Raw genomic sequence first — 23962 nt, forward strand, 5'->3', positions numbered from 1 at the left:
CAAAATTACCGAGGACAAAATAATACACAGAGCAGAACAATACCACAGCAGCGAAAGAGTAGGATCTGTGAGCTACCAAATCCACACGCATCTGTCCTTGAAGCTGATGGAAGGCCAGTTCAAATGAGAACAGGACACTTGCTAAGTCAATGTTAAACAGGATAAGAAGGAGCACCTCCAGTTGCAGTTCCCACTTCTTAAGAGATGTCGCAACTGCCTTGTCCACCCAGTTTGGTTTCATGCATGCCTCCTTCTCCCTGGTATCACTTTCCTCTCACAGCTCTAACTTATACTGTAAAAAGGTAAAGTAATGTATCTGCAGTTTTCCTCAAGTACAATTGATTATAGCATTCCCTGAAATGCCAGAAAACTGGCTTTCCTGACTGCCCACATTTCTACACAAAAGCACTTCCAGCACTGTTTTCTGCTGCCGCAGCTGTTTTGTAGCCAGAAGAATAGATTTTTTTTTTTTAAGCGTCAATAATAAAAAGTAATAAAAGCACAACACATCCCAAAGCAATTGGAGCAGCTCCTACCAGGAAGGTGCAGAGGGGAGCTCGCTTTTCCCCGTGCTGTCAATCAGCGTGTTATGCCACTAAACAGCCACCTGGCAGAAACAACCTTTCCTGATTATTTCCATCTTTAATGGTGGTGGTGGGGTAGAAGAGGAATGGTGAACTCACAGAATCATTAGGGTTGGAAAAGCCCTCCAAGACCATCTGGTCCAACCATCCCCCTGCCACCAATGTCGCCCACAGAGCCATGTCCCCAAGCACCACGTCCAGCTTCTCCTTGAACACCCCCAGGGACGGCGACTCCACCACCTCCCTGGGCCACTCCACCCGTCCCAGTGCCTGACTGCTCCTTCTGAGGAGAAATGTCCCCTCATTGCCAACCTGAACCTAGAAGGTTCTTTTTTTTGAGGTGTTCCAACTTTGGCTTAAAGAGATGCTGCTCTGCATTTCTCTCAGATTGTGTTTACACCGCGGAATTTTAGCCAACCTGCATCAGAACTGACAAAAATAAAATAAATAAATCCCTACAAATAATTTAAAAAAAAAATGCAGGTCTGGCTGTTTTGGCACACGACTTGTAAAAATTACCCACTGCCAAACTCCCCACCCCAATAAAATAAATATATAAATAAATAGACTGCGAGTAATCCGGGATATCTAATTAGCGAATTTAATCAAGGTCACTTTGGGGGAAAAAAAGGGTTATTAAGGAAAAAAAAACAATACGGGGCGGGTAACGGTCGCGGTGCCGCCGCGTAACGGTCGCCCTGCCGCGAGCCCCGCCCCGCCCCGCCCCGCCCCGCGCGCCTCAGCTCCCCCCTCCCACGCGGGGCACGCACGTGCTAGGAGAAACACGGCACTGCGCATGCGCGCTCCATCCGTCTCCCCCTCCCCTCCCCAGGGGCCGGGGCGGAGCCCGTGTCTCCGGGCGGCCGACTGCCCGCTGTCACTGCCCCGGCGCCGCGCCTCGCCGACCCATTGGCTGCTGGCGAGCCGCTATCCGCACCGCGCCCTCTGATTGGCTGCTGCCGCGCCGGCCGCTGCCCTATCCCAACGCGGGCCGCACGGATCGCGGATCCTTAGCCCCGCCCCCTCACACCTCCTCCTCTAGCCCCGCCCTCCCCCCTCTGATTGGCCGCGACGGACCGCTCCGATTGGATAGCGGCGGGCTCCCCTTTACCCCCCCTCCACCCTCAGCGCGCATGCGCCGAGCCGGTAAAGTTTCCCTCTGGCCTCCCCCCGCCTCCTCCCTGTGGCCCCGCCCCCACCCGGGCAGGGAGGGGCGGGGCGGGGCGGGGCGGCCGTTGGGGTGCGCGCGCGGTGGGGCCCCCTCCCCTCAGAGCCGCTCGGCAGCCGCGGCGGCAGCACCAGCGCCGCGTCCTCCTCCTCCTCCTCATCCTGCTTCCCGTCCTGTCCCCGGGGCACGGTGAGCACCGCCGCGTCCCCCAGGCACGGCTCGCTGAGCCCCGGGACCCGCCGCTCCCCCCTCACCTCATCTCTCCCCCGGGCAGCGACCGTTAACGGCTGCCCCCCCTCCGTTGGGACGCGGCGGCTGTGAGGGGAGGGGGGGAGCCGGGGCAGGGAGGGGGGCTGCGAGGGCTCGGCACTTGGGACTAGCCTCTTTTATTATTTTTTATTTATTCCGTTTTATTATTATTTAATTTTTTTTTTCCCGTCGGGTTTCGCGGCTGCCCGGGAAACTTCCTCAGCCCGGTTCGCAACTTGGAGCAGAAAAGAGGAAAGGGGGGAGGTGGGAAAAAAAAAAAAAACAACCACAAACCCATCCGTTTCCTTCAGTGTTGCGGCTGCTGGGAAGCCCAGCCGGCAAGTTGCTCTTAAAAATATAATTGCAACATCACTCCTCGAGAGGAAGCGAGCCCTGGAACATAGGACCGCAGGGAAAACACTTCATCTCGGCTCCTTTTGTGTAAGGCGAGGCGAGGCAGGGCTCTGCCGTGCCACAGGACGCTCCGCTGGGAGGTTTAATGCCTCTTAAAGTATTCGGAGGCTTTTCGGAGAGATCTTAAGTGCAAATTGCTCCTTGCTGCAAGGCTCTAAGCCGGTGAATTGAAAAGGAGGTTGGGTGTTGGACGAGGTGGCTGTGCCGTTTTTTTGTTATTTTCCTGGCGTGAATGCATATGCAGCCGTACCGGGGCTGGCTGGACGCGGTTTGTCAGGAACTGGGGTGTATTTGCTGCCTGACTTGCGTTTCTGAAACTTGTGCGTGCTTTCTACTATCTCTACTTTGCCTGACCTTGCTCAGCTGAATCCTTTGTGTTATTGGTACTCTCAAATCTTGTGTAACATCTGCCACCGCTGTAGAAATGCATAATGTAGATAGCCATCCAAAAGCCTATCTTGCTTCCTGCTTGGTTTTCCTCGTAGCTATCTAATCTTAAACTAAGAGACTGAGATTAATCCTTTATTCTTTTTTTCCCTTCTAATTCAACAGATGCAGTTTATGTTGCTTTTTAGTCGCCAGGGGAAGCTGAGACTCCAGAAGTGGTATGTCCCGTTATCTGACAAAGAGAAGAAGAAAATCACAAGGGAACTTGTTCAAACCGTATTAGCCCGCAAACCGAAAATGTGCAGCTTCCTGGAATGGAGAGACCTGAAGATTGTCTACAAAAGGTTATTCTTTCTCACTAACCTTGTAATTACCATATGTCACAAATAGTGTAATAAGCAAGAAAATAATGATGGTTGACTTTTTTAATTTATCTCTTTTTCTTCCCTCTACTGGCTATGGAGGAGACAGACTTTTCCTTTGGATCTAATTTGATAGCCAAGTAGGAATCATTCATGTGTAGAAAGTCATTCATGCGTTTCGAAATGTGTTGAAGAGATGAGGTTCCCTTCTACTTTCATAAGGAGTGGTGGGTTTTAGTTCTCTGCTTAGATGCCTATGATAAATAAATGCAAGGAAATAGGAAGCATGTAAGATGTAATAGGTAATAAATACTAAATTTCATAAACATTTACCTCAGGCAGTGGCTTCATAAAGTAGTTGTAAATGTTACTTGCTTCTAAAAGCTCATAGAAATATGGAAAGCATTCTCTTGTTTCCGAGTATGTAGGGTTTTGTTTTTTTGTTTTGCTATGAACACGCAAAGGCATTTCTCCTAACTTACGAAATCATGACTAGCTTCTTTTTGGGGCAACTACTGTAGAATTTTCTTTAGCAATAGTTTCCTGTCCCAATTGTTCACTAACTTGCTAAAGTGTATGGCAAGAAATTTTTTAGTTTTATTCTGATCTTTAGAAAGTATTACAATGTAGAGGTGTAGAAATAATTTTCCTCACAAATTACCGTAATTATCATTGTGATTTGGGAGGCTGCTTCTATTTCAGCTAAAGCTGGTGCTATGAAACCTAGAGTTAACTCCCTGCTCTAGTTATTTATAAACTTCAAAAGGTTTATGCATTCTTATTTTCTTTGAGGTGGTAAATAATTTCAGTGCCTTACAATATTGTTGTGTTCTGTCAGTAGGAATGACAGAGAGAACTGGCGCTGAAACTGAGTTTCTGACTCTCCTCCACTGTACTGAGTAGAATAAAAAAGGAATAGATGTTCTAAGTCCTGCTTTCATATGTACATCAGTGCATGTAGCATCGTGCACATGAAAGCTACCAGTGTATCTGATCTGTGTAGATCTCCAAAATCAGGAGGAAACACAATAAGGCTGTGCTTAAAGAAAACAATGGTTTTTTTCTTCCTGTTGATTTCTTACAAAACTTCTTCAACATACACGTAGACAAGCTTGTTCAAATGCTTTCTGTGCTCCTGTAAGCGATGATGCATGCAAGTATGCTTTCAGCTGGGCTTTTATGGGGCTAGATCAGAAGAATGGGGCATGAGTAGGCCAGCCTGTTCTACTCCTTGCCCAGTCTCAAACGGTGGTAGCTGTTGTAGTAGTGAGTTCATTTGGTGCTATTCTCTCTCCCGGTCTCTTTACAACGGTTGTCAACTGCTTGTCATGTCCTTTTCTGTTCAGATAGCAAGTGGAAATCTGTGTATGGCTTTTTGAGTTGTGGTGTTCGTGCATCTCAGTAACATGCAATGGGATCTGTGGTCAAGGAGAATACAGAAGTTGGCTGCGATGTGTATGTAGACTGCAGTCCATCTGCTAGACTGCTGGTGTGCACAGCTGACTGCAGTAGCTTTTTTCACTGCCTGCAAACCAATCTGGCACAGTTAGCCTATGAAATTGCTTAAGATTAGCTTGTATCAAGCTAATTAACATCTCAATTCCTGTTATACTTTGTTTTTTTTGGCAGTTGCACTAGGCTAAAACATCACCAAAAGGACCGAGTGTAAGAGGTGATAGTTTAAAATCCTGTACAGCAACTACTTTTAGGTTTTCAGGGGAAAGACTTTTTTCCCAATCAATGTACCGTAATTAGTGTGTCAGCTACCATGATCTCTTTGAAAAGGCAGATCTGTTAGCTCAGCAGCAGATTATACCGAGAAGACAACTAAAATAGTCAAGGTCCAGTACTTCCTGAACAGTGGGTAGCTAAAAGAGCAAGACACCTAACAGAAGCTGTGTGGTTTATGAAATTGCAGAAGGCGCTCGCATTTGCTTGCAGACAAGACTCCTGCACATCACTACTGTCTGTTCTTGTCTGGTCTCTTATTGGGAAGGATCTCAACCTCTTGGCGCAAATGTTTTTTAAAATACTTTTTTAAATAAAAGCTACAAATGTTTGTATGTATTGCTGTTGTGTATGCTTTATGTACATATTGCTATTATGAGTCTGAAATGGCTGATTTGTGCTATAAGTGTTTTTAGAGCATATTAACTGTCAACATTTCAGGTGTGAGAGAATTGACCTAGATATATCAACTCAAAGAATGGTTGGCATTATTAGAAGTATACTCTAGGCTCTCATTGTATGTTTTTGCAAAAATAAAACCAACTCAAATGCAAAATTGACAAGCTTGTAGCTTTTGCTGCCTTCTGATATTTCACATTTGGCAAGAAAGCTGGACTACTTTGATTAGCCTCCTTAGTTCTTTGGGATTTCATCCTTATCATTCATATAAAATGCTTTCTGGATGAAACTTCAAGGAGACAGAGCTGTATGTCCTTAAAATCCATCTGAATATGCGATTACTTCTGTTCTCCTTAGTTTCATATGTGTAGCGTTCATATGCTTGCAAAACTGGGTCAGTCATTGTTGCCTTATTTTTTCATTAGAGATACAAATTCTTTAGAGATCTCAAAATGCAGATAGTAAGGTGCCCTGTTTTTGACATAGCTCATGAACTGGGCTGGATGTGTTCTGTAGCTCATTTGGAAGAGAGTTTTTCAGGCTGATAGGCATCCAAAGACTGAAAAAGGATATGAACTTCTGACTCCAAAAGACAGTTTTGAAGTGACTTCCCAGGGGAAAAAAAGAATAAAATAAAGAATGGGAATCCATTAACAATTGAGAGGGAGCTGTCTGCAGACAGCTGATTAGAAACTTAGCAAATACAATTCATGTTGCTCTTCCTTTTGTTGTTCTTTAACTAGTAGTATTGGAGCATACAATATTGGATAGTAGTTTGTGCAGCTTTCCCTTTTTGACAGAGAAATCATTGTTAAATGTTAAAAATTCTAATATTTTACTAGAAAGAGAACTTAAGATAGGTTGTGTGTTTTTTTTCTTTCTTTTAAGATCTCAGCTATTTGCTGCTTTAGCTTCTGGCAGTATTAGTTATTTTCATTGTGTAGTATATGGCACTTGAAATCAGAAATTGCAGAATTACTGATTTTGATGTAAATTTTACTTATTATCATTTGGTATACTGAGGTTGTTGGACTTGGTTATTGTTGATTGGTAACTTGATTAAGGATTGTGATTTTGCTTTTATATGTCAATTTGGAACTGTATTGCCGTACATCATTTTAAATTGTCACAGCTTGTGCTGCCTTTAGTGTTGTGACAGCCTTCCATTTAATGTCAAATAACCTTAATCATAGGTTACTTTAAAGACTTGGGGGGGGGGGAGAGGGGGGTTAAAACTCTCCTTCTACATTCCACCTCCAAAGAAAAGAGCCCATTCTGCAAGCAGTGTGCGCCTCCACTCAATATTTTGATCCCCATTGGTAGTCATGTGGCAAGTGCTAGGGCCAGTAGTTGACCTGATCAGTATTGTTCCTTACGTGTATCTAACAGAATTGTATCTGTTAAAAATGTTGCGTAGGTATCTCTGTAAAACTGACTGGATGTAATGATAATAGTTAATTAGGTATTTAAGTTTGGTTGTTTTAACTAGCTTAGGTTCTCTGTACGCTATCCTGGTTCTTGTGGTACTAGGAGGACCTCTGCATGTATCCAGGCAGAAGCAGCAGCTTTATCTTACAGAGGATTACCAGTACCAAGATTTTGTTCATCTCTAAATGTAAGGGTTATAGCCTTGCTGAAATAAGAAACTGTGGAACTAATGCCTATTTTAGATAGCTTTATTACTGTTGCTTATTTCTGTATCCTAATTAAATAGTGACTGCTCTGCCTGTCCTAGAGTCTTAGAACTTCTTATTAATGAAACATGCAGCTCCTTTGAAGGAGGAACAAATCTTGTGCCAAGGGCAACTTTAATGGCTGCAGTTTTCACTGGGTCAACTGTGATAACCTATCACCAAGTCCCAAACTCTTGGGCTGCCTGAAGTACCTGTGCCTTTGAAAGGCAGCATAGCATGGTGGTGGTGGCTTTGAGTTGAGCTCTGCTCTTTCTGAGCTCAATAGGTTTCAGGTTTCTGCACACAGAATATACATGCAAAGGAGCTTAGATGCTGAAGGTCTTCAGGCTTCAGCTTTACCTGGTGACAAACTGTCAGTGATGACTTTAAGCAGGTGTTCTCTCATCATGTAGACTACTGAATGGATAGGGCTTGCAAGCTGTGCTCTGCCCACAGTGACCTGATCCTTCAGCAGAACTGGGGAGCCTGGCAGTGAGCAGTTAGGGGAGAATGTGGCTGAAGGATTACCTTGCCAGTTATGAGGCTTCTCGCTATTGGACTAGTGCAGCTGCTGGAGGAAGGTTCATAAATTTGTTTCCCTCCGCAAAAAAAAAAAAAACACCTTTGTAAGGTCACCTGCCTGAAGGCACAAATTTTAGTGTTTGTGTTGCCTGTAGTTCCTTTTTGCTCTTCCATTTCTTATTGCATTCTTAGGTGATTTTTCCAAACTGTTTTTGGTCTCTGGAACTGATCCCCCTTTCTGACAAGCAGACAGTGTTTTATCATAAAATATTTCCCTAACTGAGTGTAAACAGCTGATGTAGGGCTAAGGATCCTACAGGGTGGGGGGTGGTCTGGAGAACTCAAACTGCAGTAGGAATGAAAATGGCAGAATGTTTCTTACAGGCTGGGCGGTGTTTGCTTTTCAGTGTGCTGTGGCTTATTTTATTTCAAGATTTTCCTCTTCATTAAGCGTTTTAAGAGTTCTCTCTCAGGTTCATTAGGAAGAAACAACATTTCTGTAGGTTAAATAATTTTTTCAGCTTGACTACAGAAATTTACTCATCTTTGTATAGACAATCTCCATCTGTTCAAGAGTATATGTGGACACTTTTCTGAAGCCATCAGCTGTAGAGGGAAGAAATGACAGCAAACTATTGCTGTTGAGAATTTGGGTCTTAAGAAATGCATACCTTTGTTTCCAGTATCGACATGCCCTTTGCAATGATGGCTGACATATACAATCTTACACTGTTTGCAAAGTAGGCATATTGAATCTGCCTGAATTTTCCCCTCAACTACTTGGAGGGGAAAAAAAAAAGGGAAAGAAAAAGAAAGTAATGTTCTCTAGGGATAGATACCTAGGCCTCCATTTCGTCTTATGACAAGTAGTTTTCATTTTTTGGTATTCCTTTTCCAAGACTGCAGTTGGCAGAGCTTGAAAGTATACTTTGCTTAATAGCTGCCAAATAAAGTCTTTCAGAAGTATGCTACATTTTCTTTTAAATGAGAACACTGAGAGCAGACAGCTTTCCTGGAAAGTGTTCTATGTTAGGTAAAATCCCTCTCCCTCCCTTTTCTTTTTGTACTTCCATAAAATAATTCCGAGTGTCAAAAGAGGCTCTTAAGTAATAGAGAAACGCAAAAGGACTGTCCCGTGTGGGTACGTTTCAAATATTTAAGTCAAATGTGATTTGATAAGTTTTACTGGTGTGTGATTCAACTTGTTTAAGCACTATGGGAATGGTTTACCTATACTTCGTAATCAATTCTGCTTATCTGTATATGAAGGACATTTTGTTTAGGTGTATTTGACTTCGGTGCTGGTAACCACCATAAATGTCAACTAATGTACAAAGTTCTCTTTTCTACAAGCAAATATGCTAACTTGGAGCTAGACTTAAAAAATAAAAAATCAGGAGGTTTGAGAACAGTTTTTCTTCATACTTCTTTCCTTTTTTAAGCATCTTTGTTTAAAGATGCCATATACAGATAGCATTTTGCAAGCTACTACAATGGCTGTAAATGTCCTTGAAGTATTAAAGTGAGGGACAAGCACAGCAGTGTAAAATCAAAAGAACTGTTCTCAGATAGAGCTTCTGATGAGCTGACAAGTCACCATGGTAAAGAGATGAAAGAGCAAGAGAATTAGTGTTGCGCGCTTCATTGGAGGTACCTGCCCTCTCTTTTCACCAGCCCTTCCCTATCCCCCAAGTCTGGTTTTGTGATGGGTTGGAAAGAAGTGGGGGATAGAATTTTTTTTTGTATAACAGCTTAGAACTTCTGAATAAAAGTGTTTCTGATCAGTTGTGACTTGAATCGGCTAGAGCAGAGTGGGGGGTGAGACTTTCAGCATCATCATGAATGATACTAGCTAAGTGCTTGGGAGATATTTCAACACACTACAAAATATTTTTTTTGATTTCTAGCAAAAAAAAGTCATTTTCTCTTAGGCCTTACAGAGTTCCAGATAATATGATAAAGTGATAAAAACTTCTGTAATGTTAAAAAGGCATATTCATTTCAGTGTGTGGGAAAAGAATATGCATCTTAAACTTGGTGTTTATATCCTAATGACTTTTTTTAAACAGGGTTGGCTACTCAGTGCTTAACACTGCCAGTTCTCTCTAAATGGGCAAACAAAAGCAGCTCCTGGTTCATATAAATCAGTGGCTACAACAGGTGTTACTTGAAATCTCATTTCTGCCATGTGTATCTGTGTGCCATATGGTTTTGGCACTTTACAAAAGAGCAAACGGGTTTTTCAGCTTTCACTCCTGTTTTTGTTTTGCCTCATCTGCTTTTTTAAACATGAATTCAATAACTGTGTGGTGTCATACGATAGAATTGGGTAGTCTTTTTGTTAAAGTGGAACTTAAGATCACATTTGAGGAAATAATTGCCTGTATTCCAGGGTGGAAGTGGATTGCTGGAAATGAGCTGATGGCCTCTCCTGACACCAGAACAGTTGGTAGTGATGGAGTTGTTGACTTAATAGTGCTTGGGGTATATGACATTAGTGTTAGTCCTGGAATTTTTTGGCATTAGTTAAATTCTCTAAAGACCAAATCCTAAATTGCTAGTTCCATTTATTTATCCCAGGGCATTTTAATTAGCTGTTATATGTGTAGCTTGTGTGCTATAACTTTAACGTTTAATCTGTTGATTAGTATACCAGTGTTTGGATGTTACAGTTAGTGGAGAAAACATCTTGCCTCAAAACTCTGCCAGGAGGCTAGAGAATCAAATATATTTCCTTTTCCAAATGCTAATGAGGCTAATTTAATTCCATCAGCTAAAAGATGATAAAAAATGAAGTCCTCTTTAACTGTGGAAGGCAGATCCCTTTGGGTCCATGTGCGTGTCTGTTGGTCTCCAAGCCATTTTTTGGTAGAGCTTGCGTGGCTATTCATACAAACTAACAACACTGTAAAGTTAAGTTTAAGGACTACTGAGAATTTAATAACTCTCAAATGTATTCATTTTACTCATCTTTTGCTAACGAGGATTATTTTGTTTTTACAGATATGCAAGCCTCTATTTCTGCTGTGCTATTGAAGATCAGGACAATGAACTAATAACTCTGGAAATAATTCATCGTTACGTAGAACTTCTTGACAAGTATTTTGGAAGTGTGAGTTAACTTCTTTTCAGTTATTTTTTTATGGATTCACAGTCTCTTTATATTACATCACTTTGTTTTATTTCCACAGTGTTTTTATTTAAAATACAATCAACTGTCTGTTAAAATGGTTTATCTAACAGATTTTCTGTTGCTTGGCCAAACTAAACTGATCAGTGCCTACATACCTGTTAAAATATAAAAACATGATTTTGGAGAAGAACAGTTGATAGTCTGGTGTTAATTGCCTATATTTATTTTATTTCATAGTTTCATTTGTGGTCAGATAAAATCTTATGAATTCTTAGCTATCTGTCCAGGCTTCCAGCTTCTCTTCTCCTGGTGTTGCTCTTGCGTATATACTTTTCCCCATGCTCCAACACTTCTTACATCTGCTTTCAAATAAGGCAGTTGGTTGTGAGCTAGCAGGAGGGGGAAGAGAAGAAAAGACAAGGCATCTGCTTTCCCAGATACCAAAACCAAACGGAACAGAGGTAGTGTGCGTTTGCACTTAGGAACACTGCTGCTCATCCTTCTGTCTTTCTAGCCCTTCTGACTAGGGCATGCACAGGATGAATAAGAAATTGTGACTGTTCAAAAATTTTTCTGTACAATTGCATGATCTGCCTCTGGATAGCTCAGGGAAGAAGATAACTATAGTGGTGATCTTCTGCCTCATGAAAGACATGTCAGACTGACTGTCAGTTGTGAATTGAACTTTTTAACAATGAAAAGGCTTTTAAAAGAGACTGCTCTATTTTTTTTTTTAACTTGAGAAAAAAAATTATTCCTTTTGGTTTCAAACTGTTCTTTGTTGTTGTTGCCCAATTTAAAAAGTTACAGCGTGAAGCTAACATCCTCATTTGGTGAAGCTGTGAGCAAGTTAAGTTTTGTGAGAGGACACCTCAACAGGGTGTACTTCCACTTCGCAGTAATGCTTGATGTTCTTTGTAGGTATGTGAACTTGATATCATCTTCAATTTTGAAAAAGCCTATTTTATTCTGGATGAGTTCCTTTTGGGAGGGGAAGTTCAGGAGACTTCCAAGAAAAATGTTCTCAAAGCCATTGAGCAGGCAGATCTTTTACAGGAGGTAAGCAAATTAAACTTCTCTGGTCAAAGTATGGGCATGCTAGACTGTGATTAGAAAAAGTTCCTGTTTCTTTGAGCTTGTAGAAGGTGCTTTCTAGCATGCCTAGCATGTAGTTTCTGCTTAGTTGTTCTAATTGTGCAATACTACAACATTATCTGCTCTTCTCATCTTGTTTGGCATGAGTATATTGTAACCTACTGTGATTTTGTGTGTTTGTTCTGTGTATACCTAGGTAATTATAGATCGTGCAGCTTTAGTTTTGTTCATGTGTCTTTCATTCTTTTTATTAATCAGCACTTAGTTTTTTGTCATACCTGATGCATGTTCACTTCTTTACTGTTTCATTGCTGAAATCCAGAAGCTAGACTCTCTCCTTTGAGACTCCTTCAGGTATAGTTCTTTAGATTCTAAAGACATGCTTTTCTGCTATAGGTTGCTTACTCTGGTTTCTGTCTTTTTAAGTTGGAAAAGCAGTAATAGTACTGCCACAGAACCACACAGAATGAAATGTACAAACATCTGTTTTTTCACTTTGAATGCATTTGTTCATTACTAACTCTAACGAAAAATCCAGATTGCATCTTAGCCTTTTTCTTTGGAAAGTGTTTGGGGGGGGTGTTCAGTGGCATAGAAAAAACTTTATAACATTTCCCTCTTGTTACTCAGTTCTGTGCCTTTCTTTGTAATTAATTGCTGTAGTCTTGAGGTCAGCATTAAGGTTCTCAAATGTTTGAGTGAAATTCACAAAATTCTGGTGGGCTGGGGATATCATCAGTCTTGTGTGTGAGTCAGTGAACTGCATGGTTGAGCAGGGATGAACTTTTCTTTTTTTAAAGTTTCACTCATATACGTGTTAGCTGCTCTGTTTTTATACTTGTGTGACCCTTCAGTTTGTTAATTTGTCCAGTCAGTTAACTACTTAGTTCTGATATGAGTGTGCTGTGTTCCATGTGGTATTTCTTTGTTGATTGTGGTATTAATAAGATGCAGGTGCACATCACTTTCTATTCTTTTCCTTGTGATTGTGTTTGTAGCTCTTTCAGAGCACAGACAAATCCACAACACATTGAAGTTCTTGTCTGTCAGCAGCTAGTTAGTGTTATGATTAGGGTCAGTGTTACACACGGATTTGATGCTATTTTTTAGGAAGGAAATACTTGCGTGTATTTTCTGCTTGTATTCTGAAGAAGTTTGTCAGTCCCTCCTTTACGCTTGGAAATAATTACCTTAAACTGCAAGAGGACTTCCAGGTACAAAGAGGGGAAAAATCCATCCAGTTTCTCTTAAAACCTTATGCTGTTCTTTATATATAAACAGATATAACAGTTACCTATTCCAGTCCATCTCCTGAAAATGCAGGGTTAATTTATATATTAGATGAAGTACTGTATTCTGATCATTTGTTTTAAGTTTAATTTTCACCATTTCTTAAGGCTCTCCTGCTAAAGCAAAAACTAGGGATTAATGACAGTCTTTCTAAACAGCATACTCTTTACACTTACATCATGTAAATTCTAGTTAAAAATGTGAATGTATAAAGTATGACTTTCAGTTGGAGACCTTCCCCTTGCTGTGATAGCTTTACCCTGGTGCATTTTACTCTATACCCTTCCCTTTGCCACCTGAGATTTTCTTTGTTCTGTCAAGATCTAGTAATGCTTTTCTGATTAAATTCGAATTTAACCATTGGCTCATGGCTCTGCTGTAGTTATGTGTTTGTTTTTATAAGCTATTTTTTTCACTGTTTCACTCTTAGTAGAATTATATCGACTGTCAGTCAAGTATAAAACTACTCCATATATATGCTTTTTAATATACATTAAATACAAAGACCTGTAAAGGTCTGATTTTTATATTTAAATTGAGCTTCCAAAAAGTTTGACTTTTTTCTCTGGATGGTATTTTGTATTAACTACTACAATGTGCATTCTGAGCTTAAAGAAGCAGCTCATTAAAATATTGTTAAAATAATCGTTTGTCGCAAATGGAATATTTTTGTACCTCTAGTTTATTTTTGCTTTCCAGAATACCTGAAAGCTACTGGAGTGCAATGTTTTGATTCCAAATGCAAGCCATTTCTTGCAGGGTTATGGTTTGTTTATTACAGTGTGACACAGTCAAAAACAATGTGCAACAAAGGGACTTTTATTTTGACCTGAAAACTTGCATTGCCTAATTTAAAAGTTATTAATCAGTCTTGAATATACATTATTAATAATACATACATTAATGTATGAAGCACCTTAAAAGCTGTACAGAATGCTTGCACAATGGAAAATAATCACAAATACATTAAGTGGCTGTTTGGGTAATGTTAAAAGAAAATGCAGAGGCATAAATTGCTGCATAGCAAATGGGTTCTTAATAGTTTTGCCTACTTATATTCTTGTGGCAGTTTTCCAGGATGTGCTTCTGTTTCTGAGCACCCACTTGTTGTGTCCTTAAGGTCTTTGTGCTGTGCAGTTCACTTACTGGTAGAGTTCATGGGACTGAAATATGAAAAGTTTTAATGCCTTTTTCATCCATTTCTTTTAGCTCTTACAATTGCACTCAGTTCAAATATTTGTTCCTTACCTCCCATTTATTACCATCTGATAACTTATTAATAGTCAGTTACCAAAACTGGCAGTATTATCCATTATCCAGATAGCAAAAACTATTCTAATGCTTCCATGCTTCACTGTGAGTCTATTGCTAGAAGTGTCTGTTGAAAATACTGTTGTGTGTCTTGTTTGATAGTTCTATGGCTCGTTTGCTGTAGGAATTTTAGATACTTGAGTAGTGACTACGGAGGCACGTGTTTCTGTTTTATGAGATCCACTCAAGGAGGCAAATTTGCAGACTGTTTGTGCATGGCTGCATATGTGTGGTCTGTGAAAGATCTAAAACATGCGTGATTTTGTTTTTCTTAATGCATGAAACTCTCAACACAATGTGTTTTATGGAAAGGAGAGGATCCATTTTTCCTTTTGAATTTCCTGTGTTTTTATTTGATGGTCCAAGAAAGCTAGTATGCTCCTTGGAAGTTCATGGTTATTCACTGTGATGAAAATGTAAATTTAAGGAGTTAATTCTAATATCTAAAACAGGCGGTTACGTAAATATTTGAAACCAAATTTATACAGAATTGCTGTTCCTCATTTGAGGTTGGAGCAAATTCCTAAACACTAGTTTCAAGTTAAAATTCTTCTTGGTATTTTTATCTGTCATTTTTATAAAATTATTTCAGAAATTGTCCCCATTTTGTTCACCATTATTCTTACAGGTTATGTATGCTTTCAGTAGTTGATCACAGAACGTCTAAGATACTTTAAGTTACATTTTTTTTGGAAGATCTCAAAAAAGTGGATCTATTCACAAATCACTTTTTCTATCACTGTTCTACTAATGATCAAATATGTAGAAGCTGTGTAATGTTTTTCATAGGCTCTTGCAATTTGGCTTCTGATACTATCTGCTAGTTCATCCACATGAAAAATAATAGTTATGCTATGAATCACCCTCATTTACTTTGCTATTTCAAGTCCTTACCTCATCCTATATACAGAAGTGTGGTTAAGTTGTTAATATCAGCTGACCTGTGCAAGACGGTTAAGGTTGCTGTGTAGATCTAGTTTTAGAATGAGTATCTTTGCAAATGAAGATTTGGCTATGAAACTTCTCTTGGAGATGTGCACTTTGTAAACAGTACATTTGAAGGTATGTGTAATAGCGGGGAGATGGCATTAGGTTGTTCTTGGAATATGAGAAATTAGAGCAATGTTAGCATTAGCAGTGACAAAAGAACATCTTTGAAAACCTACAGTGGGTGAGAGCATAAGGCTTCTATGTCTGGATTAGGAAAGAGCCTCTGTAAGCACCTGTTTCTTACTAGTCTTCTGAGAAACTTACCATAATGCCATGAATTCAGTCTTCACTTAGCTTTGCTTTACATTAGCTCTTAAATACGGACTACTGCAGTAGACTGCCTTCTGAAGTTGGCTGTGATGTTCTGTGCTTCAGCTGTACCTGGCTGTATGCCTCTCAGGGTGCAACAGGAATCAACAATGAAATCTTTGTTGTAATCTCTCTTTAAGGGAGATCTGGCTGCCTTGACTGTGATGTGTAACTTCTGACTCACTTTGAAGTAGATAGCTTGGTCAGCTTAAGGCTGCAGTTCTTAAAGACATGTATATGCTTGATTATATAAACAGACAATGGTCTCTAATTATATTTTAGAAGATATTTGTGGGGACCTTTGTGAGAGTTACTGCGATGGAGGTAACACATGCTCTTAGTTAATGATACAAGGATTAGGAAATACCGAAGGCCTACGTTGCTTGGGAATCTCTCTCAACTCTTACAAGATTCAATAAGTTGTGGTATTGTTTTGGTAGCTGACTTTTTTTTTTTTTTTAATGCTGTTCAGGCATCAGTGCCAGAAGGGTGTTAGATATGTGGCAGAGATTGTATTGCAGTTAGATTTCGATTGTTTGGTTTACATATGAAGCATATGTCTTGTCTGGTTATATGGAATTTGTTGACTGATAAATAGATCAAGAAAGAAAAAGTGAGTTCTCCTATGGTGCTGATTGGAGATCTTAAGAACCTGGAATGAAACTACTTCTGTCTTCATGTGATAGATGTGAGAAAGTATAACCATACTTATTCATGAGACATGCAAAGTAGTTTGGCAAGTGTCATAGAAGAGCCTATATGTAAATAGAATATAGAATATATATTTTTATATATATTATATATAGAATATATATATTTGGAATGTGCATTCAACATATTGACTTCCTTTTTGAAGTATTGTGTGCTTTCTTAATTGTGCTGCTTAAAACGTAGGTGCTAATACAGTATTAGGTGAAGAAATGCATGCATGTGGAAACAGTTTGTTTTTTTTTTTTCAGATACTTCGGATTTGACGGGTAGATTTTTCTTTCCAGTTTTGGGAATAAAAAGCTGCATTGCTTGTTCTGAAAGACTAGCATAGTTGATCAGAAAACATTATGTAAAACCAAGATAAAGCATATGTTAGTGGTCAGTTGCTTTTTTGTTCGTTTTCCCACATGAGCTGAACAGATGGTTATTTTTTGAATGAAGCAAACCTTGTATACATAACTTGACTAGAGTGATATTACTGTATATGTAATACCCTTCACTTCGGAGGAACTCATTTGCACCTTGTCTTAGGGAAGTACGCTTGTCAAAGTGTTGTTCTAATATGATACAAATTATTCTTCTGGTGCTGAAAACTAGCCTGCCTCTTAAATTCAGCCTTCAAGGGATGCAAAGCAAGGAGAAAAGAGTTACAAAGTTCTTAATTGTGTAGAACTGCTGAAGTTTGGTGTTTCCAAATATGTCAGTTAACTTCTGGCTACAGTATCTTTTTTGGTGTGTATGTTTGTTAACTATTTCACTCTTTGTAGCATTCTGCTCAAGTAAAGTGACTTAAAATCTCTGCAGAACTGCATTACTGACTTCGTATCTAGATCTCTTTATGGCTATCTTGCTTGTCATCAGGTCTCTAAATTTAAAAGTACTGATAAAACCTGCCAACTGTTTTTGAAGATGTGTTCATAGTTTCTGACATACGTAATACAAATTCAGCTGAACTTCAGATGGAATGCACTCTAAGAATATACATCATCAGAAATGATAGGAATATCACTTCTTTGGAACAAACCTCTAACTACAACTGTCACTTCAGTAGTAGCAGACAGGTCTGTAATCCTCAAATACAGAAGTACTTCTGTATTTTTAATACATATTTTTCAACTGTCCTTTATGTGCTATGGAATAGGCTTTCCTGCAAATACCAGATCGTACTCTTGTTTCAAGCAATCAGAGTGTGTGCAGAAAATGAGTAGTAGAACCTTCATCTAATTTTTTTTCTCCTAGGTAGCAATGAGAGAGGAGGGGAAGTTAACCTTTCCAGACCTAATAGCTATCCTAAAAAAAAAAAGTGTCATTGAGTATCCAAGATGTTGTCATATCATACTTCACCCACTTCCCATTTTAAGACTCTTTTCCCCGATAACTTAATGATTGGTCTATATGTGAGTCTTATATTCTTTATTCTTTATTTGGAGAGATGTAGTTAGTAGTTATGCTAATACTCTTTGAAATTTCTTGCTTTTCTAGATTTCATGATTCTTAGGACCTCATTACCATAGGTTTGCACACTAGTTTCCAAATATTTTAGAAATCCAGTTGTCTTTCCAGAAACACATGGTCAGATATTACCCTATCCTTCACTTTGAATTGAAAATGATAAAAATCAGTCTGTTCTTCACATGTGCAACTTTTGTGAAGACCTTTAGAATCTCATTTTAATAAGTTTGTCTCCATAATGTTTTTTCTTGATAGTTTTGTTCAGGGTGCACATGTAAGATGCAAGTAATTTTATTCTCTTAAATCAGAAACTGATTAGAATGTCCTAAGAATCCTGAAGTTATGAGGAAGGCATCTACAATATAAGTCTTGCATTAAATGTTCAATTTGGTTTGCAAACTGAAACACTATAAGCAATTATAAGTAAGGCATATTAGTACAAGTCCTTGGTGTTCCTGGCAATTATTCAGTACCCTCTCTGATACAAATTGCAATACTAACAATCAATGTTTACATCACAAAACTAACTATGGAATTGATTATTCTTTTATACAAGTGATCCTTATAGAACTGTGAAGGGTATATTAACAATACTGAACTCCTGATAGATTTTCTCCGGAGATGCTTTTCTGTTGCTGTCTGTAGAAGTACTGCATTGGGGTGATACGACGAAAATTTTAGCTCTGCTGCATAATCCATGGTTGTTTCCAGGAGCTTAGTTGCATGCTTTTGGTCAATAAACATAGAAAATTCAATGAACAATTGCAGAAGACTGCTTGACAGTAAGGAGTATCTTATCTTCAGAATTAGATGCTCTTTCTGAATGAGCACATAAATCTACATTTTAATAGAATGTGTTCCCTAAATCTGGCAGAATGCTGAAAAGAGTAGTGTTAGATGTTTGAACCTTGAGATAGTGAGGAGAAAATTCCATTTCCCTCTGGTGTCTGAGAATTGTGTGAGATGATGTGTCATGTTGCAGTAGTACTGTCCTTCCTTAAAACTCTCATTACTGGTGAAGATGTGTTTAGAGCTCCACAGAACAGCAGACGAAAAAAAATATGAATGCCCCCAGGAGGGATCCCATTGTGTTCAGGTTTTGAATTCTGATCTCTTTTGTGCTCATATCTGTACAAATGTCAGGCATGTTGCTGGTATGTTTGGTAGCTTTTAGATACTATTTTAAAGGAAGAAGCTCTATTTTTTTATTAAAGGTCTGTCTAACAGGAGTAATAGTTCTCATGCTGGCTGTACATTGGAAGTGTGTGTATTTTAATCTTATGCTGAAAGTTTGATTTGAAAAGGCAAGAAATGTGTGAGAAGGCCTATCCACTTTTTTTTGATTTTTTTTTGAAATTTTGAGAAATCTAAGTATGGATGATTAATGTATGGATTAAAGCAAAGCTGTTCAACTTCTTGTACCAGGCATTACTACATGAAAACAACTGGTTTATCACATACAGCTCAGCAAGTAACAATGATAACTTATTAGAGGAGTAAATATCATTACATAGCTCTTGAATTAAATTGTTTAGATTACTTAAGGGATAAGTTGAATGTTACTCATCTCCCTTCATGGAACAAAACTTACTTAAATATCAATGTTAGTAAAAGCACTATGTGAAATGGTCACTGGATTAAATATATGTAAACTTGATACCATCCTGTGCTACTATGCTCTCAGTCTGTTAAGGTCACAATAACAAACAACTGATTTTAAGTTCTCTTCAAGCATAGGTGTGAAGTTTTCTGATTAACTCTAGAGCTTATTCTTTTAAGGAATTAATATCCTTAGCTTGTTAAGAAGTGAAAAATTAATGTATTCTTTAATGCATCTGTATGGAGTCTTTCAACAGATGTTCTTTACTGATGCATTTGTTTACTTTCTTAATGGTGGGCTTTTAGTAGGACCTCATAAAATTGTGTTAATGAATAACAGTAGCTGAAATATTTTTAAGTGAAATAACTGAATTTACTTTTATATAAAACTGAGAATATTTTCTAACTTATCTTAAATAGAAATAAGCTGTAAATAGTGTTTTAATTTGTTTTTTACATAGTTGATATTACATGTTCACTGCTGCTTGATTTTGTGTTTATAGAGCCAGAATGAAGACTGGGGAGGTTTGTCTGAGGATATCTTATGATTAAGAGCAATCTATGACATTAGCCCTTTTGACCCCCATCTAAGTGATTGGTAACTACCAAGTTTACCATTTTGGTGGCATGGATTAAATGGGTGCTATGCAAAGACTGTTGCACGTGTAATTAAATCCTTGCAAGGGTAAACAAAAATGGGTGATGGGCTTAACCTTCTGCAACACTTGCATGATGGTCTTTGAAGAGTGCTTTGAGTGTTCCCTTTTATTTTCCTTTGTTGTACTAACCGCATCAACTCAAAGTGTCTGACTTCTACTAGCTTTCTTTTGGTGTCGATAATTAAGTGGGATAATGCAAGTTAGAGAAATGGATACCAGAACTAATAACTAAACAGATGTTTGGCTTTGTTTACTTACAATCAACCCATGTAAATGTGTATTTACTGGAAAATGGGCTGTTTACATCTGCTGTGCAAGGAAAATGGGCCCTAAAAAGACTGGGTGCTGCTGCAATTGACTGTATATCAAGTGCCGGATGCTGCATGACAGAACAAAGCTTATTTGCATATATAGTGCATTGCAACATATTTTTGTCCAAAGCGTAAGGAGTACATTGTGGCAGTCCTACTAATAAAGGTAAGATTTTATCTTAAATAAGGCAAGTTTAAAACGCACATGAAAATGATTTGCTAGAGAAAACTTAATTAGCCTGCTGCTTATTTGATATCAGGATATACACATATTTCAGTAGACAAATTGGCTTTTGTAATGTGGAACTGCAGTAATAAATATAATTTCATATGCAGCTTTATAAAGATCAGGATTTAGTTTCCAGACCCAAGGAAGTTGTTATAATAGAAAAAAATGTTTTGTAACATGTTCAAAATCCAATATACGGTTATATGGATAGTTTTACCACTTAGAAGTTACCTCTTACATGATACGGCAGTTGATTGGTGTCGAAGAGTGGGGAGTAACTAATACGCTTGCATATTAGATCTGTAGAATTTGAGCAGCCAACAAGAGTCGTTTGTTCAAAATTGAATTACTTATGTGAATTTAGACATATACTAAAACAACTAAAAGAAAACCTAAAGGTTCCAACTGGATTTTTTCCACACTTTTTTCTTCGCGTTTATTGCTTTTCTCTTCATAATAGTAAGCTTATTTACGAAGTGTGGTTTTCACGGTGAGGTTAGTGTTAATGCTGTGACTGTAAACATTTTCTGGTGGTTAGAACTTTAAAAAGGGTATTTGTGACAGTTCAGACCTATGTTAGGCATAGAGTTTTTATTTAGGAGTGTTAATCTTTTGTTGTCTTAGACTGTTAGAAAGACCAATTCAGGAACATGCAAGCTCAAGCATAGAGAATTCTGGGTGACATGACTTTATCTACAATATGTCTTTAATTCTTTGGGGGCATGGTTTTAGCTGAACAGATGTGCTTTGTCCCCACTGATTTTAACCGTGGTGTTATCAGTTGCCTATGGGATGCTTCTTCCTGGGCTTGTGCTTTTCCCTGAAAGGAGTGAAATAGTCGCTGTGTACGGAGCATAACTTCTGCTCGTTGTGACTCCACAGAATTAGCAGAACTGGGCATGGTGTCTGCTGGGGTGGGTGGAGAGGGACAGACAGATGGTTGCACAAAGTGAGAGGGATAGTTTGCCTGCTGGAAGTAACTGCTTCTTGTACATAGAAATTAAGGTTACCAGTGGTAAAGAAGGTTGGCTGTGGGCAAACGGGGAGTTGGATTCATATTCTAAAGCTAATAATGTAACTTAAATTACATTTTATTTTCAGCAATTGCCAGTGTATTTGTGTTTTTAAAAAGCCAGTGTTCCTCATGTATCATGTTTAAAATGATAAATGTTTGTATTTAAATGTTCATTTATAAAAACCCATAGTCAGCAACTTTTCGCTTTCTGGTTAACAAACTGGCCCTGTAAACATTTGTCCAAACAACTATAGGAAGGCAAAAGTGCTGCAGAACAGGAAGGAGTGGGACTGCTTAAATGCCATTACCATGGAAGCTGAATGATACTGGACGTGACATGGCTGTTACAACAGTATATGCTGGTCATCTCTTCAGAGACACAGCCCAGCAGTTTAAGTAATGGCTCCTTAAGCAAAGGGGAATAAGTAAGGTAAACCTCTAGCCGCAGTGCGGGACTGGAAGAGAATGGAAGAAAACATAAATGAATCCTTTTGTGCATTGTTTGGCAACGTGCCAACCATACAGACACCGTGGTATTGTCTGGGAGAGGAGAACTCAGTGACTTGTTTTATAACTTCGGCTCTGGCTTCGTAATGCAGAGCATTCTGCAGTAGTATTTCCCTAAAGCTTTTGTGTTCTTGTGGTGGGAAAGCAAAGCCTCCAGTGGATGTTCAGAACCACCCTCACCATGAAAGCTCGGACCACGTTAATTCTTCCTAGCTCACTTTGTAGCAACTGACAGGCAGGTAGAAAGCACTGCCTCCTGGGGTGATTATCACCGCTGATCCAGCAGGTCAGAAATAGCAAGAAGCAGGACCACCCACTGTCATCCGGTTACAGTACGTAAAGTTTCCACTGGTATTTTTACTCCTACTTTTGAGAGGGAGGTAGGCAGGTCACTGCTGATTGTATGTCACGTCCTTCTGATCTGGTCTGTTGAGGTAATGGTAGTGTTTTAGACCTTAATTGTACACACATACTAGAACATTTTGCTGAGAAACATCCGTGACAGCTTTTGCTGTTTTAGAGTATTGTGTTGACTGATTTGCACCAATCTTGAAGGCTTTTTTTGTGCTCTGTACATATGAAACTGCAGACAAGATCTTGACTTGGAGTTGGCATCGCTATATATATATATATATATATATATATTTGTTTTTTAAACAATATCATAGTTAATAGTTGTATTTGAACACAGTAAAGACCTCTTGGGTGTTTCTAGGCTCTCTGAGGAAACAAAACACATTGCTCTGCCTTGTATGTAAAGTAGACTTTTCCCAATAACCCTGTAATTGCAGTTTCTGAGTACTTAGCTAAGCAAAGATTGGGAAACAGTTACCCTACTATTTTAAGGCCCTTGAAACTTCAAGTGAACAGTAGCAGTTTCCTAAAGCAGGCTCTCATTAGAAATATTTCCTAATAAAGATTCAGAAGTAGAGTGTAAAAGTAATTGCTTCTGAAGAATTACTGAAGAAGTGCTTGTTAAATGTTAATCTCTACTGTAAGAGCTTTGTGTTTTCAAACAGAAACCCTCATCCTTCCCCTCTCTTTTCCACATAAGTTTTTTTCTGTAGGATCATTCCCAAACTGCTGTGCACTTCATGGTCCTGTATTTTGTCTGTTCTCACTTGGGGTTTGTTTAGATGCTGGGAAAGAACAAATAAGCAACAAAACACCAAGCCTTTATCATAAGGTAGCCACTGTATTTTTGTCTGCAGTTTAGCATGGCTTATATTCATGGGGGTTTGTGCTGGTTTTGACAGAAAATTGAAACAAACCTAGAGCAAATTGTACCTGACAAAGGAGACATGCCAGGTGTTCTTGAAGTCTGTTTTTCACTGTTGAATTGTCAGCAGGGCAAAGCACTGAGCTTGAGTCAGCTTGGTTTAGGCATAAATTATTTGTCTCTTTAATGCCTGAAAGAAGTAGACTGTTTTCTTGTCCACTGCAGGCAAAAATTGCAGCAAGAAAATAAATTCCAAGTAGATGTTTGGAAAAAATTTAGTAGCAATAATAATGAAGCATTTGGGCGGATTGCCTGGGGGATGTTAAAAAGTTTCCATCACTGGATGCCTTTAACAGATTAAATATATACCAGTAATGTTACAGGTACACATTTTGGAGGGCTGGATTAAATGAAATCCCTTCTAATTTTTGTATGACTATGATATTTAATTGGGCTGAGTCATTACAAAGCTGATGGAGAAAAATGTTGCTTGGACTGGCTAAATAGTCCTGTGACCCAAATTCTACCATTTTTTAACTTTAATGACTTGGACTGAAAATCCCAGTGTTAATCGGTTTCTAAAAATGAGCTGCAAACAAATGTCAGCTTGGAAAAAAAAAAAGATTCTACTAACTAGGATCTACAT

At 38.9% G+C, this 23962-nt stretch overlaps 1 protein-coding gene and 1 long non-coding RNA gene across 7 annotated transcripts in view; both read left to right on the forward strand.

The window, feature by feature from the left end:
• Positions 1 to 1782: 1782 nt before the first annotated feature.
• Positions 1783 to 23962, forward strand: part of AP1S2 (adaptor related protein complex 1 subunit sigma 2) — a 32988-nt gene continuing 10808 nt past the window's right edge. For 3 of the 6 annotated variants that reach the window (XM_072029127.1, XM_027447945.3, XM_027447956.3), the window contains exons 1-4: positions 1783 to 1941; positions 2968 to 3146; positions 10490 to 10598; positions 11541 to 11678. In XM_072029127.1, the coding sequence (XP_071885228.1) occupies positions 2968 to 3146; positions 10490 to 10598; positions 11541 to 11678 (426 nt within the window). In that variant the 5' untranslated portion in view covers positions 1783 to 1941. Of the gene's footprint in view, positions 1942 to 2294; positions 2443 to 2967; positions 3147 to 10489; positions 10599 to 11540; positions 11679 to 19879; positions 19975 to 23962 lie in introns of those variants that run through there. The other 3 variants (XR_003493874.3, XR_003493877.3, XM_072029134.1) reach the window with 2 other exon arrangements.
• Positions 19981 to 22747, forward strand: LOC113841287 (uncharacterized). Its single transcript, XR_003493886.3, has 2 exons — positions 19981 to 20512; positions 21845 to 22747. It is a non-coding gene; the product is annotated as an uncharacterized lncRNA (long non-coding RNA).

This window comes from Anas platyrhynchos, chromosome 1 (assembly GCF_047663525.1).
Source record: "Anas platyrhynchos isolate ZD024472 breed Pekin duck chromosome 1, IASCAAS_PekinDuck_T2T, whole genome shotgun sequence".
In the NCBI taxonomy this organism is placed as follows: Eukaryota; Metazoa; Chordata; class Aves; order Anseriformes; family Anatidae; genus Anas; species Anas platyrhynchos.